Genomic DNA, 15,557 nt, shown 5'->3' with positions numbered 1-15,557 from the left:
TTCCCTAACTAAATTTCATGTTAATCTTTCCGAATTACTGCGTGTTTGTGAGGTTTTTTAAAAAATTAAAGTTCTTCTGAAATGGTGCAAGGTTTGGACACTTGTCATCGGCTGCAAATAGGTAGTCTGCAAACGTTTGCCAATCATTACACACATTTGAGTATGTTTCTTCCATCTTGCTGAGTTGGAAAATGGTTGTATCAGTGTTTGAGAACAGGTGACCTTCAGTGGAGTTCTCAGTCATCCTAGAGATACAAAAGCTTCAGATGCTCAACATCTTTAAAGATTACACCACCATTTACGTAGAGAATTAAGATTCTCTAGTCATACATTCAGCACTATCCAACTGCATTTTGTTAATGGAATAAAGTACTACTCACTGTGAGTAACGGCAGCAGATTGTATGCGCTTTTAGGCAGTCTTAACTTGAAAGTATTGGTTTGGTGCTTCACTTTCTGTTTTTTCTATGACTTCCACTGGACTTGCAAATTAACTGGTATTCAGGTGTTGACATTTGTTCTTCAAAAGGTTTAAAGTAACTGCTAAGCTACTGATGAAGGATGCCACAGAAAACTTGCTGAAAATACTTCTGTTAACATTCTGGAAAAACTCAGAATGCATTGAAAATAGAAAAAATAATGTACTCAGAAGTAAAATGTACTGTGAGATAATTATTTTTTTTTTTTAAATTGCACCATGCATAGGGGCTGCTGGGTGTGCTTATGGGGCAAGAGAAACAAAGATCAGGAGGCACAAGATGTGTAATTTATGTGTAAAACAATCACATGCAAACACCTACCTCCTTGCTTTATATAACAGTGCTTTAGTGGTAATGGAGAACAGGTAAAAGAGAAATGAGGACTGATCCTCAACTTTTCTTTTTTAAATTTCCTGAGGAAAAATTAAATGGACTAGAACAGTATGCAATGTGTGGGTTGTAAGCTATGTACTAAGAAAACAAATTTAATTGTGGCTAGACAATGGCAATGATAGATCACAAAGTCGATCACCTCCTCTTACAGAAAGTAAAGTCTTTTCCCAGTCTGGAACTGGAATAACAAAATTTTGTGCTTTGGTTTTTTTTGTCTCTTTTATTTGGGAGGGAAGGAGAGGGAGAGGGAGAATGCAAGATAATGGAAGTACCTTTTGCCCTTATGCCATGTTAAAGTATTGATCCTTGGGGAAATGTCCAGTTGTTGTGGCGATATAAGACCAGTCTCCTGTCATACCGTATCGTTTTGAGTAGCTGAAATAAGGGGTTTTACAATCAAAGTACATGTGCTGTACAATCTACCCACTGGTAAGAGAATGACTTTGTTCATTCTAACACTTTATTGCGCTAATTAATATGCAGTTAATTATGAAAATATGTCAGAGCCCCTCCCTACCTCTGCCTCTTTCTCCTCTGTTACAGGAGTTTCTAGCACCTTGCCAACTACTGGAATACGGGTAACACCATTCAGACTTAAGGAGAAAAATATTAAAAGGTCATTATAAGTTATCTAGGTGCAACAGATGTTTTCCAAATTGATACTACAATTTCAAATAAAAAAGTACTAATTATAAATTTTATCATCGTAGCCAGCAAACACAATATTTGAGTCTGGGAAGGAATCTCACCATGCTCCAATTCAGTCTCTGACCACATCTATTGTGGCTCCTCCTAGTCAGAGTTTCTAATGTGGCAAACCCTTGCCATTTGTCACAAGTCTCAGAGGTTTGAAGTCTTAAAGTCCAGGACCTGAATGTATGTGCTGGCTTCTAAATGTGATTTTTACCTTGAAGATCTAGGTGAAAATTGGCAGACAGAACTTAAAGGCTCCAAAGAATTGCTGTAGGCACTCTCAGCCATCAAAGAGCCTTTCTGAGAAGTTGTAACTGATTTGAAGTGAAGCGGCATTAAATTAATAGTGCAGAAGGCTTATTTGGGTGCAAAGTAGCACTGAGCTATGGGGGAGAAATGATGCTGTATGGGGGGGGAACATGTTCTGCTTGAATTAACCATGCTATTTGATGCAGTGGTACCACAGGTATTTTTCCCCTGGCTTTTCAGGTTTAGAACACAACCATAGAAAGTGTTTTTGTGGGGAGACCTTAAGCTTGTAGATGCAGAGACTGGTTTTGCACAGGGAAGTTGTCATAATAACTGGCTGGACTGGGGGAAAGAGGAGAAGGAGTTGCTTTGTTTTCCAATGAAGTTTAAGATATTTTGACATATGTTTGTATATCTTTAATACTTTGACTTTGGTTGGACTACTGACATGCCTACAGGTTCAGGCTGTACTTCAAAGTTTGAAAGATTGGGACTGCAGAGAAGCTTTGCCAAGTTCTGTCTTTCCTAACTAAGAAGTGCAAAAGACAGTCAGATAGGGCCCCTACTAAACCTCAGAAATCCTGGAGGTAAGCATAAGAAGTGTTTGGTACTAGTTATCCACTCTCAGACTTTTCAGAGTGGTGAGTATTCTTTTACTGTATTTTAACATACTACTTCGGCAGCGGGAGCAGGTCTGGTAAGGAGAAAAGGATCTGGTTTCTACTTTTTCTATGATATCCAGAAAATAAACTGTCTTTTACTTACTCTGTGTTTTCAGACCGTCATCTTTGACTCTCTGTTTTAGCCTGAGGAGCAGTGCCAAAGAGGCATGAGTTTGGCACACTGGGCTATTTTCTGTGTTGTACTCTGGTTATTACGCATTTTCAAATGTTTCCTCAATTGCTTTCATTCCTGTGGCTCTGCAGCTGCCTGCTGGGTTGAACATGCACGTAACTTGATAATGGATATGTGTTGAAGGCATTAATGGGGTTTTTATTCAAGGAGAGTATTATGTATTTGTTTCTTTTCTAATGTGTTTGCCTGTTCTGTATTATGGTATTAACCTTCTCTGTTAGCAAGGATTTGCTTACCAGCGTAAGACAGTTTTGCCTTTTTACTACTTTCTGTATTAATCAGTTTTAAGAATTGCTAGGCAGTTGCCTTCTGTGGTCTCTGACTTCAAGCTCTGCATGTTTATTTACTTTGAGGAAAGGTAGACTATGAGGCTCTTTTTGTATAATTTTGGATTCTTTCATGCCCAAAATCTCTCAGCATGCCTAAACTCAGTGTAGACTGGGTATGTTTCTTAGTTTTGCAAATCCTATTATTTCATCAAACTCACTCAGGCCTTTTGTCGCTGATCCTTACCTCGATCTTGTCTCTTATCAGGGCCTATGCCAGTACCCAAAATTTCAAAATTAGATTTTCAGCCTTAAATTGTCTAGATGATTTATGTTTTCAGCTTCTTTATATTCCCTCACACCCTCTGCTTTATAGTCACTCTTTAAAAAAAAAAAAAACCTGCTCCTGAGCTGTTTTTTATTTTTCTCTAAGGTATTTTTCACAATCCTGAGTTAAATAAAAACTATTAAAAATATCAAGTACTTAAGCAATAGCTGTAGTCAGAAAAATAAATATGTCTTTTGGTTGCATGCAGAAATGAAGTACTTCTTAAACTTTGTTCAGTCGTCCTTTACAAGGCCAGATCATTTCAACTCTGATGGGCCTTTCAGCTGCTTTGTTTTATTGTGGGTGAATTCTCAGCTCATTTTACACCTGTACTTTTCAGTATATTCCTGAGCCAAGAAGTTGGCTCCTTCTCTTAATGTCTGAATTTGACGTTAGACGGTCTCCAATCTGCTGATTGTTGGATAATAGAACTTATTACCAAGGGAAGGATCAGTTTATTTCATGCCTTGTATAATGGGGATATACAGCAATTGTACAGGACTCAATACAGCAATTCTTATCAGTCAGCATTATATAACTACTTCCCAGAGACTAATGCCAAAGTCTCGGAAAAGTTCTCCAGAAAGATATTATAAACAGAGGGTAAGATACTGAGCTTGGCTCAGCAGACTTGGCTGAAGTGCTTAACTGTGGGAGAGCATTCAAGGTGGGGACAAAGGAGCTTACTTGCCTGCAAGACTTCTGCTTTGTGGCTTCTCTCCCTGGCCAGCTCCTCACACGTCACTCCTGGCTGTCTTAGGTAGCTCCCCATGCAGCTGCCAATGTCTGATAAACTCTGCCTGGAGTGCTCTCGCCCTGCACTGGGGCAATGCTGGAAACGCAAGGTATAATATTGACAAGTTCTGCCCAGAAAAACTCTCCTGTGAGACAATCTTCTCTTTTTGGAGCCTTGAAGTTGTAATGCTTTAGAATCCCCACCAGTTCAGATTAGCAGGGATTTATGTTTTGGGGTTTTGGTTGTTGGTTTTTTTTTTTAATGCCAGGAAGCTGTGCTCTTTACAAAAGAGCATAACAGGTTCTAAGGTCACCTATTTGACATGGATGTCCTGTAGGAATTTGCTGTTTTGTACAACAGAGTGCTAACCTGTCCTCATCCCTATCAAATGCTTCTGTTGCCGTCTCTGACCCTCTGAGGAATCTTTTTCTTTGAAAGACAGGTCTCTCATAAATCTTCTGCAGCAAATTCTAGTTTTAATTCCCATTAAGGTATTCTTTGTGAGTATTAAGGTGTTCTTTGTGACAGTGAGTGTGGGCAAATGAATAATATTCAAATAATTATACCAGAGGTAGAAAGGTTGAAGTTTTACTTCAGTGAGATCTGTAGAAATAAACACAAAAGCTAGTTACCATCAGCCACACATCGTCAGATCTTGCACCTTTATAATTACACAGTTACTGCTTATTTGGCTGAAGACCTGGCACGGCATCTTTGTTACTTCAATTTATATTAGTCCTGATGCATAATTAACAATTAGAGGTGTAAGTTTAATTCAACAAAATGATAATGCGATTCCATTTGAAATACGCCAATGTGATATGTAGAGTGATTAGACATATAAAATTGGCCTTGTCATCTGCATTAATCTGACCACTCTCTATGCTTTACGTCTTAATAGGAACAGAATTTTTTTTTTATGTCTGTTTAGAGGTATGCTTAGAATGTACCTGGCTTTATGGATGAAACGTATTAAGGGCCTTTATGAAATTGTAACTCAGTAATTTTTATTTGGATGGTTTGAGTATGATATTTTTCAAAGGTACAATAAAATATAAACGTGTAGGCTACAGATGTAGAAGGTTTATTTAGCTCAGAAATATATTAGTGTATTATTTATACTGTATATATTACCGTATATAAGGTACTGCTTATATTTGCAGTCATGTTATCATCAGGAAATTTTCTGTCTTGAGTTATCAGAAAAGGGAATTAGAAAATATAATGCTAGCCTTAGGGAAGCAAACTTTTTCCAAAACTCCTATCTGCTAATATCACCTGCTGATGATTTAATGTATTTATAGTTTATGCTAACCTTTCTTAGCTTTCCTTTTTATCCATTATAGTCTGTGTACCTGGTAGAAGGGAAGCCTGCAGCCAGTTGCCGTTACTTTAGCTCCTATCTTTACTCACCAAATAGCTATTTTCTTTTTTATTCCTTTTTTATTCTTGTGAGGTAGTAACTGTTGGCTGTTATAAAACTGCAATCTCATTAGAAAAGATTCATCCAAATAAATTCACTGCTGATATTAGGACTTTAAAATGTTAATGTCTCTCTCTTTCTCTGGGATAACGTATGTTTTTATATTGATGCTTGAAGAGACACCTTTAGACTCTTTCATTTCCAGAAGAGTTGTTATGACAGCAAGACAGCATTTTGGGACAGTCTGTGGGATCATGTTTCTTTAGGTAGTGCCTCATTAAAGAATTCTTAGTACATCTCCCTATTAAAAATATGTCCATAGTTTGAGTAAAATGAAAGTGAACAGAATTCTTAAGTGCATACAAGAATGTTAATGTTCTTTATCAGCAATATGAACTGCTGTGATGTTTGTTTGACTCTAGGATCTGTGGTCATTTTTGTACTTTCTCAGTCCTCTACTCTTTGTATAACCAGAGACCAGTGGAGCTCAACTTGAAGCTTTGTTATAAAACTCCAATGCCATATTTTACTCACACTCAACCTTTCTTGCTTTCTCCAGTTTGCATCAGACATTTTCCCCGATCACAGGTGGGAGGTATTCTTCATGTCCAGTCTGTGTATGTTCATGGAAACTGACTAACCTCTCCTAACAGATTTTGATAAAGCCCAGAAATGACATCACGGGAATGTTACTTAGTTATTACCGTTAATCTGGCAATGGAGTGTAGAGTAAACGTGTAGCAGAATAGTTTCATGCCCTATCTGAAGATAAAGGGTTACCATTTGCTGGGATAACTGTCCTTTCACTTGTAGTTTTTAGTTTCATGGAACAGGTAATTGGGGATTCTTCTGAATCAGATCTCACTGAAACTTTTAGGACACAGCTCTAAAGATGTTCAATTGCACCGATTTCTAATTGATCTCATTCTAACATAAACCTAAAGTAATTGCACTGCTTGTAATAAAATTAAAGTCTACTCACAATTGTTTCTATGTATGAAGCTTTTTCAAAATTTTAAATATTTTTCACCCTTGGAAATGTACTCTCACTGTCTCCTGAACTCGGTCTAGGCATATCTGACCTGTGTGGATAGAAGTAGCCAGATTTTGTTTCCTTTCACTTCATATTAAAGAGGATACTTTTTTGTTCAACCATCGGACATGTGCCAAGTATTTTTAAATGTCCATTATTTCAGAAACGATTCTATAAAGCAGAATTAAGGTATTATGAAGAGGACTGTTGATGGTCGTATTACTTCTAACACTTAATGCTTAGAATTAATAGAATTAGTCATTGCTTTATTGGATTTGAGTAAATTGATATTGGATTGTATGAAGCGATGTGTCCCATATGCACTGGATTATTCATTTGCCTGTTTTTCAAAGATGCATAAGCCATGCTGAGAGCAGATTTGCATTTATTATGCTATGTAACTAGCTCTACTTTTACCAAAGGAAAAAAAAAACCAGCCTAATTTCAGATATTTGAAAACTTTTAGAATTGTATTATAGTTGTTGTTGCTACTTAGGATTATTTATTACATAAAGCCAGTCTGTATATGGATACTTTACACAACTGTCATCACAGTATGATTTTCTTCTAAAAAATTCCTGAAACGGTTGACCTTATATGACCTTTGGTTGTGAATACAGTTAGGCTGCTATAGCGTTTTTATATTGTCAGCATTAGAGATGTTCTTAATTATAGAGACATAATTGAGCTGTTACAAATTTGTATGCCAGTAAGCCTGAAAATGTTTGAATTGTACTCTTCTCAGGGGCTGATCTCTGTGTTGGGATGAGTTGATATCTAATAGGAATAAACAGGAAAAGCAGTAAACTTTTTTTAATCCAAAGATATTTTTAAAAATCAAGACAAAGATTGGTGCTTTGTTGTACTTGTTCTGACCACCTCCCCTTGTTGTAGTTTTCAGTAGCAGACAGGAGTATTTCTGCACAGATACCTTGAAACCACAAAATCCTGAGTTCGTACTTTGTTTCAGTTTTGGGGGGGCAGCAAGTGGGAAGAGACTGCCGTAGTCCACAAAATACTCGAATCTTATGCTGAAGCATTGAGGAATCTCTTTGCTTTTCAGTTCAGCACGTAACCCAAGTGGAAGTTACCATAAGAGATGTGAGTGGCTGCCATGAAATGGCACAAAGTTGGAATTGGAAGGGGAATTGGAAGCCCTAGGGTTTTTATTCTTGGTTGGACTATAAACCTGTTATATGACCTTGAGCAGATCACATTAACCCTGACTTTCCAAAGCATTTGCACTCCTGAACTGGATCTATAGGTTGGTCAGTTGCAATTTCCTGCAAGGTGAGAATGGTGCCTTAACAGCGTGCAGACAGTTCATTAACTCAAAGTGCTGTGAAATTTTCCAATGAAAAGCATTACAGGCAGTGGAAAGTTTTATTAGGAATTAATAATATTATGAATTAGTAATAATAATATAGTTAGGTTTACCCTATGATGTTGTACTTTACCCTGAAGCAAGATAAATCATAAGCCGCTTAGAAGTTTTTTTTTACAACAGCGTGCAGCAGTTAAGGGTCTTTAGAACATTTCTGCAATATTAAAATGATTTTTCAGCCAGCGTATTAGCTTCCTCAGTCTAGTCTAAGGTTTTAAAAAAGTAAAACAAACAAAAGCCCAAGGTATTATTTGCTTAATTAGTCCTCTCTGCAGTATGAATTTCCTTCTGAACTTCATTTCTGCTTATAAGTATCACATCTGATGATGTTCCTTATGTTACTAAGCAACACCAACACTACCAAATAATAGGAAAAACCCCATTTAATAAGGCACTGTAATTCTGATTATGTATCATGGGGTTAACGTCTTAGGAATACTCTGAGATTCAAAGAGTGTGCAGTGCAGCAATGTGAAATATATTGTTTTCATTATAAAAAGAGTTCATATCTTCTCAAAATGTGCATGTAATTGCATAAAGGCAGAAAAGCAACACAAAAATCATTCAAATAACGTCCCAATTATGTTTGATAAATCATCTTTAAAACCTTTACATTTATGTCGCAATTATAACCTAACCACAGGATCTAACATCTTAGAGCTTCATCAAAATCAATCAAATATCATAGGCTGAAGCTGGAATGTTGTTCTGATGGAATTGCTCCCAAAGGCAATTTTGATCTCTTTAGGCACCAGCTTTACAGCGCATTCTGGATTCGATTATTTCTGGTAGTATTTCCTGGGTAAGGTTTTGTTCTAGCAATGACTCTAAGAAATTTCCACTATATAAAACAACTAATTAATTGCAAACTGGTTAAGCTAACATAATTGTTTTAAAAAATGCTACTAATACTTTGGTCCATAGAAAATGCAGAATCTCTTGTGTTACTTGCTTTCCAAGTGTGTTTTGTAGAGAACTGCTGATTTCAGATGGTAAATTAAACCGACTCTCACTCACATCACACGTGAACCTGAGAAAATTTTGGAAGACCAATCTTGCCTTAATTCTAAGTATGAATTTCTCATTCAGCTTCCAGGCTTCTTTGAATGACAGTATTTGCACCTGATTCTTAGGTGCATGAAACCAGATAACTGTCAGTTAATTAGGGATAAAACAATATTAGTGTGTTGGGGGGGGGTTAAATAAAATTAAAAAGTGAATTTGAGCATTTTTTCATCTATCACCAGGTCTAGGAAGAGCACACACCTCTGTCTATACTACTGCAGAGTCCCCAGTCTCAAATACTTTTTTTATCTTTCTTTACACGGGTTTTAGTTTATTTCAGAGAAATTCCTTCTTTCTTCTCTCCCTTTCTATTTTTTGCTTAAGCTATGAACCTAGTTAGTCTCAAGAATACTTCTTCTCAAAAACTCTAAAAATAATTTTCTTTCTGGTTAAATAAAGCCTAAAATATCTGTCAAGAATCAGTTCATAAAACTGTTTCAAGATGGGATAGTTCTGGAATTTAAATTAGATAATGAACTATATGTCTCCACCTTGGTATTTGCAAGGCATTCCTTGCTTGGCAGATGTTCAGGCTGGTCTTGCCTTAGTTTCAAAGTGCTTGTAATCTAATCTAATATATACAGGTGTATATGCATTATAATGTATAATGTGCTGTGTGTATCAGCACAAAAAAGGTAAATTGAAAAAAAATGTAAGGTGTTTACAAAAACAGTTCCTCGAGCTTCCTGAAATAATTTTAATTTAAAAGTGAAGATGAATAGAATGTAAATTAACACTGGGGTTTTGGAACAGGTTAAAAGATTAACTGCTCACTGCTCCCTTGCCCTCCCTCCCAAATCCCCGCCTACTGGCATCACAGGTCTGGAAAGCAGCCGTACTGCCATATATTCCTACTGCAGAGAAGAGAGGAAGTGTTTTCAAAACCATCTTATGCGTGGCTCTATCTTTACTCAGAACGGACTGTTAAGGAACTTTGTGAATCACAAAAATTTGGCTTGAAATTATTAAAGCAGAGTCACTGCCTACAATCATACTTAACATTTGAAGGCCGGTATTTCAGGAGTCATTGGGGGTGCGATGCCTCAAATTGCACGGTCAGTGGTGTACATTCTGTGGAGCTTTTCAAAACCAACGTTAGCTGCTATTACAGCAGAATGCATTTTGATTCCTCAGCAGCACTAAAAAGCATGTTTACCATTTCCCAAACTTGCCATCCAAAAGAGTAGTCATTCTGAAAAACGTAACTACAAATGGTTTTGGTGTAAACATATCTGTTCTTCCATCCTGTAATTGCCATAGAAATGCTTGCATTCCCTGCTCTTGAGAACTTTAAATAGAACTTCCATGTGAAGTTCTTAGTAAAAAACCTGCGACCTTTAAAATGAAACTTCCTTTCAGGTTTGTAAAGGAGAACAGTATTTTCTCTGGTCTCTGATTACAAAGCCTATTTGTACTTGGACTTTTCCCATAAGCGTATGCTGACACACTTTACCTGGTTGAAGCTGTGCTCTTTTTGAAGAAGCAGTTGCCCTTTAGGTCTTGCTTGGACATAACAGGGAATGCTCTCCACAGATTTACTCACTAAAGGTCATAGTTTATTTTTAAAATTTTAAAATGGCAATTTTAGGGTTAATATTTGCTATCTGCCTGTGAGTTTAGAGCTTATTCAGGCTAATAAGAGTCATTCCCTAGATATCCAAGAAGCTGGAGTAGGTTTTAATAAGATTTAGAAAATAGATTTAACGAATCTGCTACATTGCCTAGACTGTTATTATCAAAAGTGTTCTTATGTTAAATGTTTAAGTCTGTAAAGTAAGCCCCAAAGTAAACAATTTTTAAATAGAAATACTGAGTGCTCCTCAGAGCCATGACAAATGGGAACTGGCTGTGTTTTCTAAGGTTGTTTCCAAGAGGCAAAGTACCGTGACAAATACATATTCAGGAAAAGAAAGAGACTAACTGACAGTGGAACTGAAGAAGGAGCTAAAGTTGTAGTATTTCTGAGACTACTTTAAAATATGAGCCATAATTCAAATAGATTCCAAAAACAGTCATTGTTTTTAAAATGACTGCTGCTTCACTGTATGAAATAGCTTGTTTCCACACTCTACATTGAAAACAAAACAAGTTAAGGATATAGATCTGTCCCACAAATCTTAAAATGTTACAATTGCTCAGAAACGGGATGAAGTCCAAGAATCCTCTCAATGAGGATTTGTCCTGTAAGATTATCAGACATAGAAACAGGCCATCCAAGCACAGTGGTTCCAGTGCTGGTGTTGCATTGATCTGAATTTTTTATCGCTGCTGTTGTGATGGCAGATCTGTCAGCAATCTGTTTCAAATGATATATACAAGATTTACCCAAGAGATTTCAAATGTTAGCAACACACTTACAGTGATATTTTCTTTCACTTACATGTGCATGTGCACATACATGCAAGCCTGAAGCTTTTTTCAAATTTTTCAGAGATTTAACATTTACCACTTTCTTAAAATGATTGTATGCTATGTGGATTAAGAAAAAGAAAGTATCCAGCTCCAACCAGACTTGCTTCCCTGCAAAAGTTTTTAGGTGCCTGGAAAGCATCTTGGTCTTTCTTATACGGAGCTTTGGAGGAACTGAAGAATATTATCTGAAGGTTTGGTTTTGCGAAGATTTTCCCAACACTTAAGTGACTATGCTTTACAACACCTGGATAGCTGCAAAGAATCCACCCTGTCTCATTTTTTTTTTCCACACTGATCCAACTCAGCCACTTGACTCTTGCTTTGCCACACTATTATTTTCTGCTCTAAAGAGCTGAGATTCCAAAATTTTGCCTATATCTGTGCTTTGTTTCTGTGTCTAGGTAAACAGAATGTTTTTCATATGATCCATGGCTCACTGGAAACCAAATGGATGCACCACCATCCATTGCTATGATTTAGATTAGGATATACTATTCTAGCAGGCAATTGACATTCAAAAATGCTTTGGAATTATTATTAATATCATATTGGGTATGGTCTATATGGCAGGAGAAGTATATGGTATATATGGACGAGAACTAGGGAAATCAAAGCAAGCAAATAATGGTCAGGAATTTAAAATCAGGTAAGCAATTCTAATGTTCTGTTTAGAGGAAATAAAAGTTGTTGAAGTATCCATCATCGGTCACCTATGGTTAAGGAAGAAAAACACATGGGGATTTTTTTGTTTTTCTGAAATAAAGTCAGGGAAAACAAGTAACCGGTATAAATTTTCTGTTGTGATCACAGATTAGATATGTGAATTGGATTTTGAGTTGAATTTCCAGCTAGTGATGGGCTTAGAAATACTGATTTGTCTTATTTTATTTTGTAGATGCTTCAGAAACTTGCTGTGTGTTTACCACGGGTTCTGCCAACCAGCTCGAGAGGGGATTTACCTATTCTTTCATTAGCCGAGCATAACATTATCTTCAACTAACTATTCCTCTCCACATGGCCTTCCTACTAGTGTCAGCTTATCTTCTGCTGACTCATGCTCAGGGTGCTCCTGTTGAGAATGGGGCACTGTTGGAAACACTGAAGTCACAAGTAGGCTTATTCAGCAATAAAAGTGAACACTATTCGGCACAGGTGAGACCTCCTGGCACAAGCCGACAAATACCTCAGACAATCATCATAGGAGTTCGTAAAGGAGGGACGAGGGCTTTGCTGGAAATGTTGGATATTCATCCTAACATTGTGGTAGCAGCTACAGAAGTCCACTTCTTTGACTGGGATGAAAATTACGTGAAAGGAATAGACTGGTATAGAAGTCTGATGCCATTTTCTTATGGAAATCAAATTACAATTGAGAAAACACCAGGCTATTTTACATCACCACAGGCTCCAGAAAGAATTCATGACATGAATAGCTCCATTAAACTGCTGCTCATTCTAAGAGATCCCACTGAGAGAGTTATATCTGACTATACCCAAGTGTATTACAACAGAGTAGAAAGCCACAAGCCTGTTCAGCTTTTTGAAGATATTGTTATTAAGAATGGAGCACTTAATACCAAATACAAAGCTATTCAGAGAAGTCTATATGATGTTCATATGGAAAAGTGGCTTAAGCATTTCAGTTTGGATCAGATTCACATAGTGGATGGCAATACTTTAATCAAGGACCCTCTTCCTGAATTACAAAAAGTTGAAAAATTTCTAAATCTTCCTTCCCGAATTATGTCGTCGAATTTTTATTTTAACCAGACCAAGGGATTCTACTGCATTAGAAGTGATGGAAGGGAGAGATGTTTACATGAATCCAAAGGGCGCCCCCATCCTCTTGTTAACAACACTGTTTTAGAGCAACTGTATTCTTACTTCAGAGAGCACAATGCAAAATTTTACAGAATGGTTAATCATTCCTTTGACTGGCATTAATGCATTTGGAATCAATGTTTCTTAAAAAGGGCCTGAAACAAACTCTTTCAAACGTACCTTTCTAAACCGTAGAGATTCGTATTATGAGAGCTTAACATACTGGTTATATGCTTCATTGGAGTAACACATCTGTTAACTCATTGAAATGGTACCCTTTATGTTGGGAAAAATAAGTTTCATGGATTTGTATGATTACTGTGAGTCACATTCTGATCTTCTTTCTCTCATCATGCAAATACATTAACTTCAGCAGACTTATTTCAGATATGTATCTGTTGCAAGATTTGTGCTGTTTTAGAAAAATGACTGCTTCTAACTGTAAAAAATGTAAATATTGGAAATGGTATTATTCTAACTTCTGTATTTTTTTTGTTAGTATTTTTTATATCACGCACAGCGATAGTGGTGTTGATTACTAGAATTTTTCATACAATAAGTTAAATTGTATGTTAAAATAGGGGCATACATAGTGGCTCCAATAAATAATTCATCCTCTGTTAATATGTTGAATTTCTTAATCAATTAATAATAAAAGGAATCTATTTTGCCTATGATTTTGAATAGGTGAACTAGAAGCTCCCTGTCTGTATATCATTAGTATTAAACCACACTCTTACTATCTTGGGTTTGTAAAAAAAAATCTCCAAACGAAGTAAGAATATGAACTGTTTGAAGAAGCTTTAAGTGAGAGCTCTGAATGTAAAGAAGTTAAAATATCCCAGGCAACCTCAATTTACACTGTTATCCTATACACTAAAAAAAAAAAAAAAATTAATGCAAAAAATTATTAATATCAGCAACTGTACAAATATTTGCGTATATAAATTATGTCACTTTGCTCTTGAATGGAAAAGCTCTTCATTAGTACTACCATATTAATCATGTTTGTATTCTGTGACTAGTTATTCTATTGCTCTCCTGGCGTTAGTTTACATATCTCCATTGGCACATTGATTCGTGTTTAAAAAAAAAAAAAGAATTATTTGCTTGCCCTCCAAAGCATGGAGTGTTTTTATTTTGTCATTTCTAATGCAGACCGTGGGATGTTCTCAAAGTTAAAATAACATCTTGTTGTACTGTATATCTCAGACACGGTGTTCAGTATGCTAAGTATGACATACTCAGATTATATATAAAACCCACACCCATCTATACCCCTGCATTAGGAATTTTTTTAATTTTTTTTTTGTTTGATGGCATTGTGCTGGTCTGTTCTCCTTTTTCATGTAAACATATATCAATACCAAAGAAGAAAATCAACTTGAAACGTTAAATACAGTGCCAGATAGAACTACAGATGCAGATGTGCTTGTTTGACATTGTACCTTGCAATCCAGAAACTCTGGTGCACCCCAGAGTAGAAGCATTCATTAGGTGCATTCCTCTTTAAGCTTCTCAGAACACTGGTGAGCTGTCATTGTGTGGGCCCACTCTGAGCATCGCAGCACCAAACTCCACCTAACCCCAGTGAGGATCCTGGATCTGTGTCCTTCTGTCTAAGCCACTGTTCAGCCTACAGGAGTATATGTTCCTAATGTGGGGTTCAGTCTTCCACTTCACAGGCTAAAAGGTATGTATTGCAGTGCTAATTTTTAGGCTTCTAAAACTTTATGAGGGGGCTGCTTAGATGTTAGGCAGGTAGCAGTATTCCACTGAAACTGGACAGAATCAGACCCAGCCAGATTATGTGGAAATAGCCTTCATCAAATATTCCCTCAATAAATGTAAAATGTTAAAAATAATGTAATAAATCTTATTCTTTATCTCTTCCGCTACTTGTATGTGTACATATGAGAGAAAATTATATTTATTTGTCATTAGTATATAATTAACCTCTGAAATTATAATTCTGAAGTATGATTATTTACTACATCTCTGATTCCTACAGATGGCCCAAATTGTTATTTACTTCTTCCACCTTTGCTGAGATTGTGGCTTCTTAATCATTAATATTGATCAGATCTGGGCATTACTCAGAAGTACAAAGTTGATCTGAATCAGGTGTGGAAATACGAATGTATTTCTTTCAAATTAGCAAAAACAGGATGTTTATGCTGGTCTTATACCATCTCTACAAGGACATTGGATAGGCAAACTGTAATAATTACAGTTGTGTAGTCTAACAATACCTTCTTCATCATTTGTCAAGTAAAAAGTTAACCCAGAAAAATTCTGAACTCTAAATCAGCAGGGTACTTATATTGGACCAACACTTTGTATTTTGTGGGCACAACATTTTTATCTGATAACAGAAGCCCCAAATCCAGATCCCCTATATTGTTTAACATAGCCTGTTCT

General features: G+C 36.4%; 1 protein-coding gene across 2 annotated transcripts in view; it reads left to right on the top strand.

The window, feature by feature from the left end:
* LOC103916288 (heparan sulfate glucosamine 3-O-sulfotransferase 1-like) overlaps window positions 1–14,101 on the top strand; it is a 115,206-nt gene extending 101,105 nt beyond the window's left edge. For both annotated transcript variants that reach the window (XM_009323259.1, XM_009323258.1), the window contains exon 2: window positions 12,211–14,101. In XM_009323259.1, the coding sequence (XP_009321534.1) occupies window positions 12,330–13,259 (930 nt within the window). In that variant the 5' untranslated portion in view covers window positions 12,211–12,329 and the 3' untranslated portion in view covers window positions 13,260–14,101. The remainder of the gene's footprint in view (window positions 1–12,210) is intronic.
* Window positions 14,102–15,557: the final 1,456 nt, after the last annotated feature.

The sequence above is a fragment of the Pygoscelis adeliae genome, unplaced genomic scaffold (genome assembly GCF_000699105.1).
Source record: "Pygoscelis adeliae isolate BGI_AS28 unplaced genomic scaffold, ASM69910v1 Scaffold294, whole genome shotgun sequence".
In the NCBI taxonomy this organism is placed as follows: domain Eukaryota; kingdom Metazoa; phylum Chordata; class Aves; order Sphenisciformes; family Spheniscidae; genus Pygoscelis; species Pygoscelis adeliae.
Note: the sequence above shows the minus strand (reverse complement) of the source record. Positions and strands in the feature narration are given on the sequence as shown.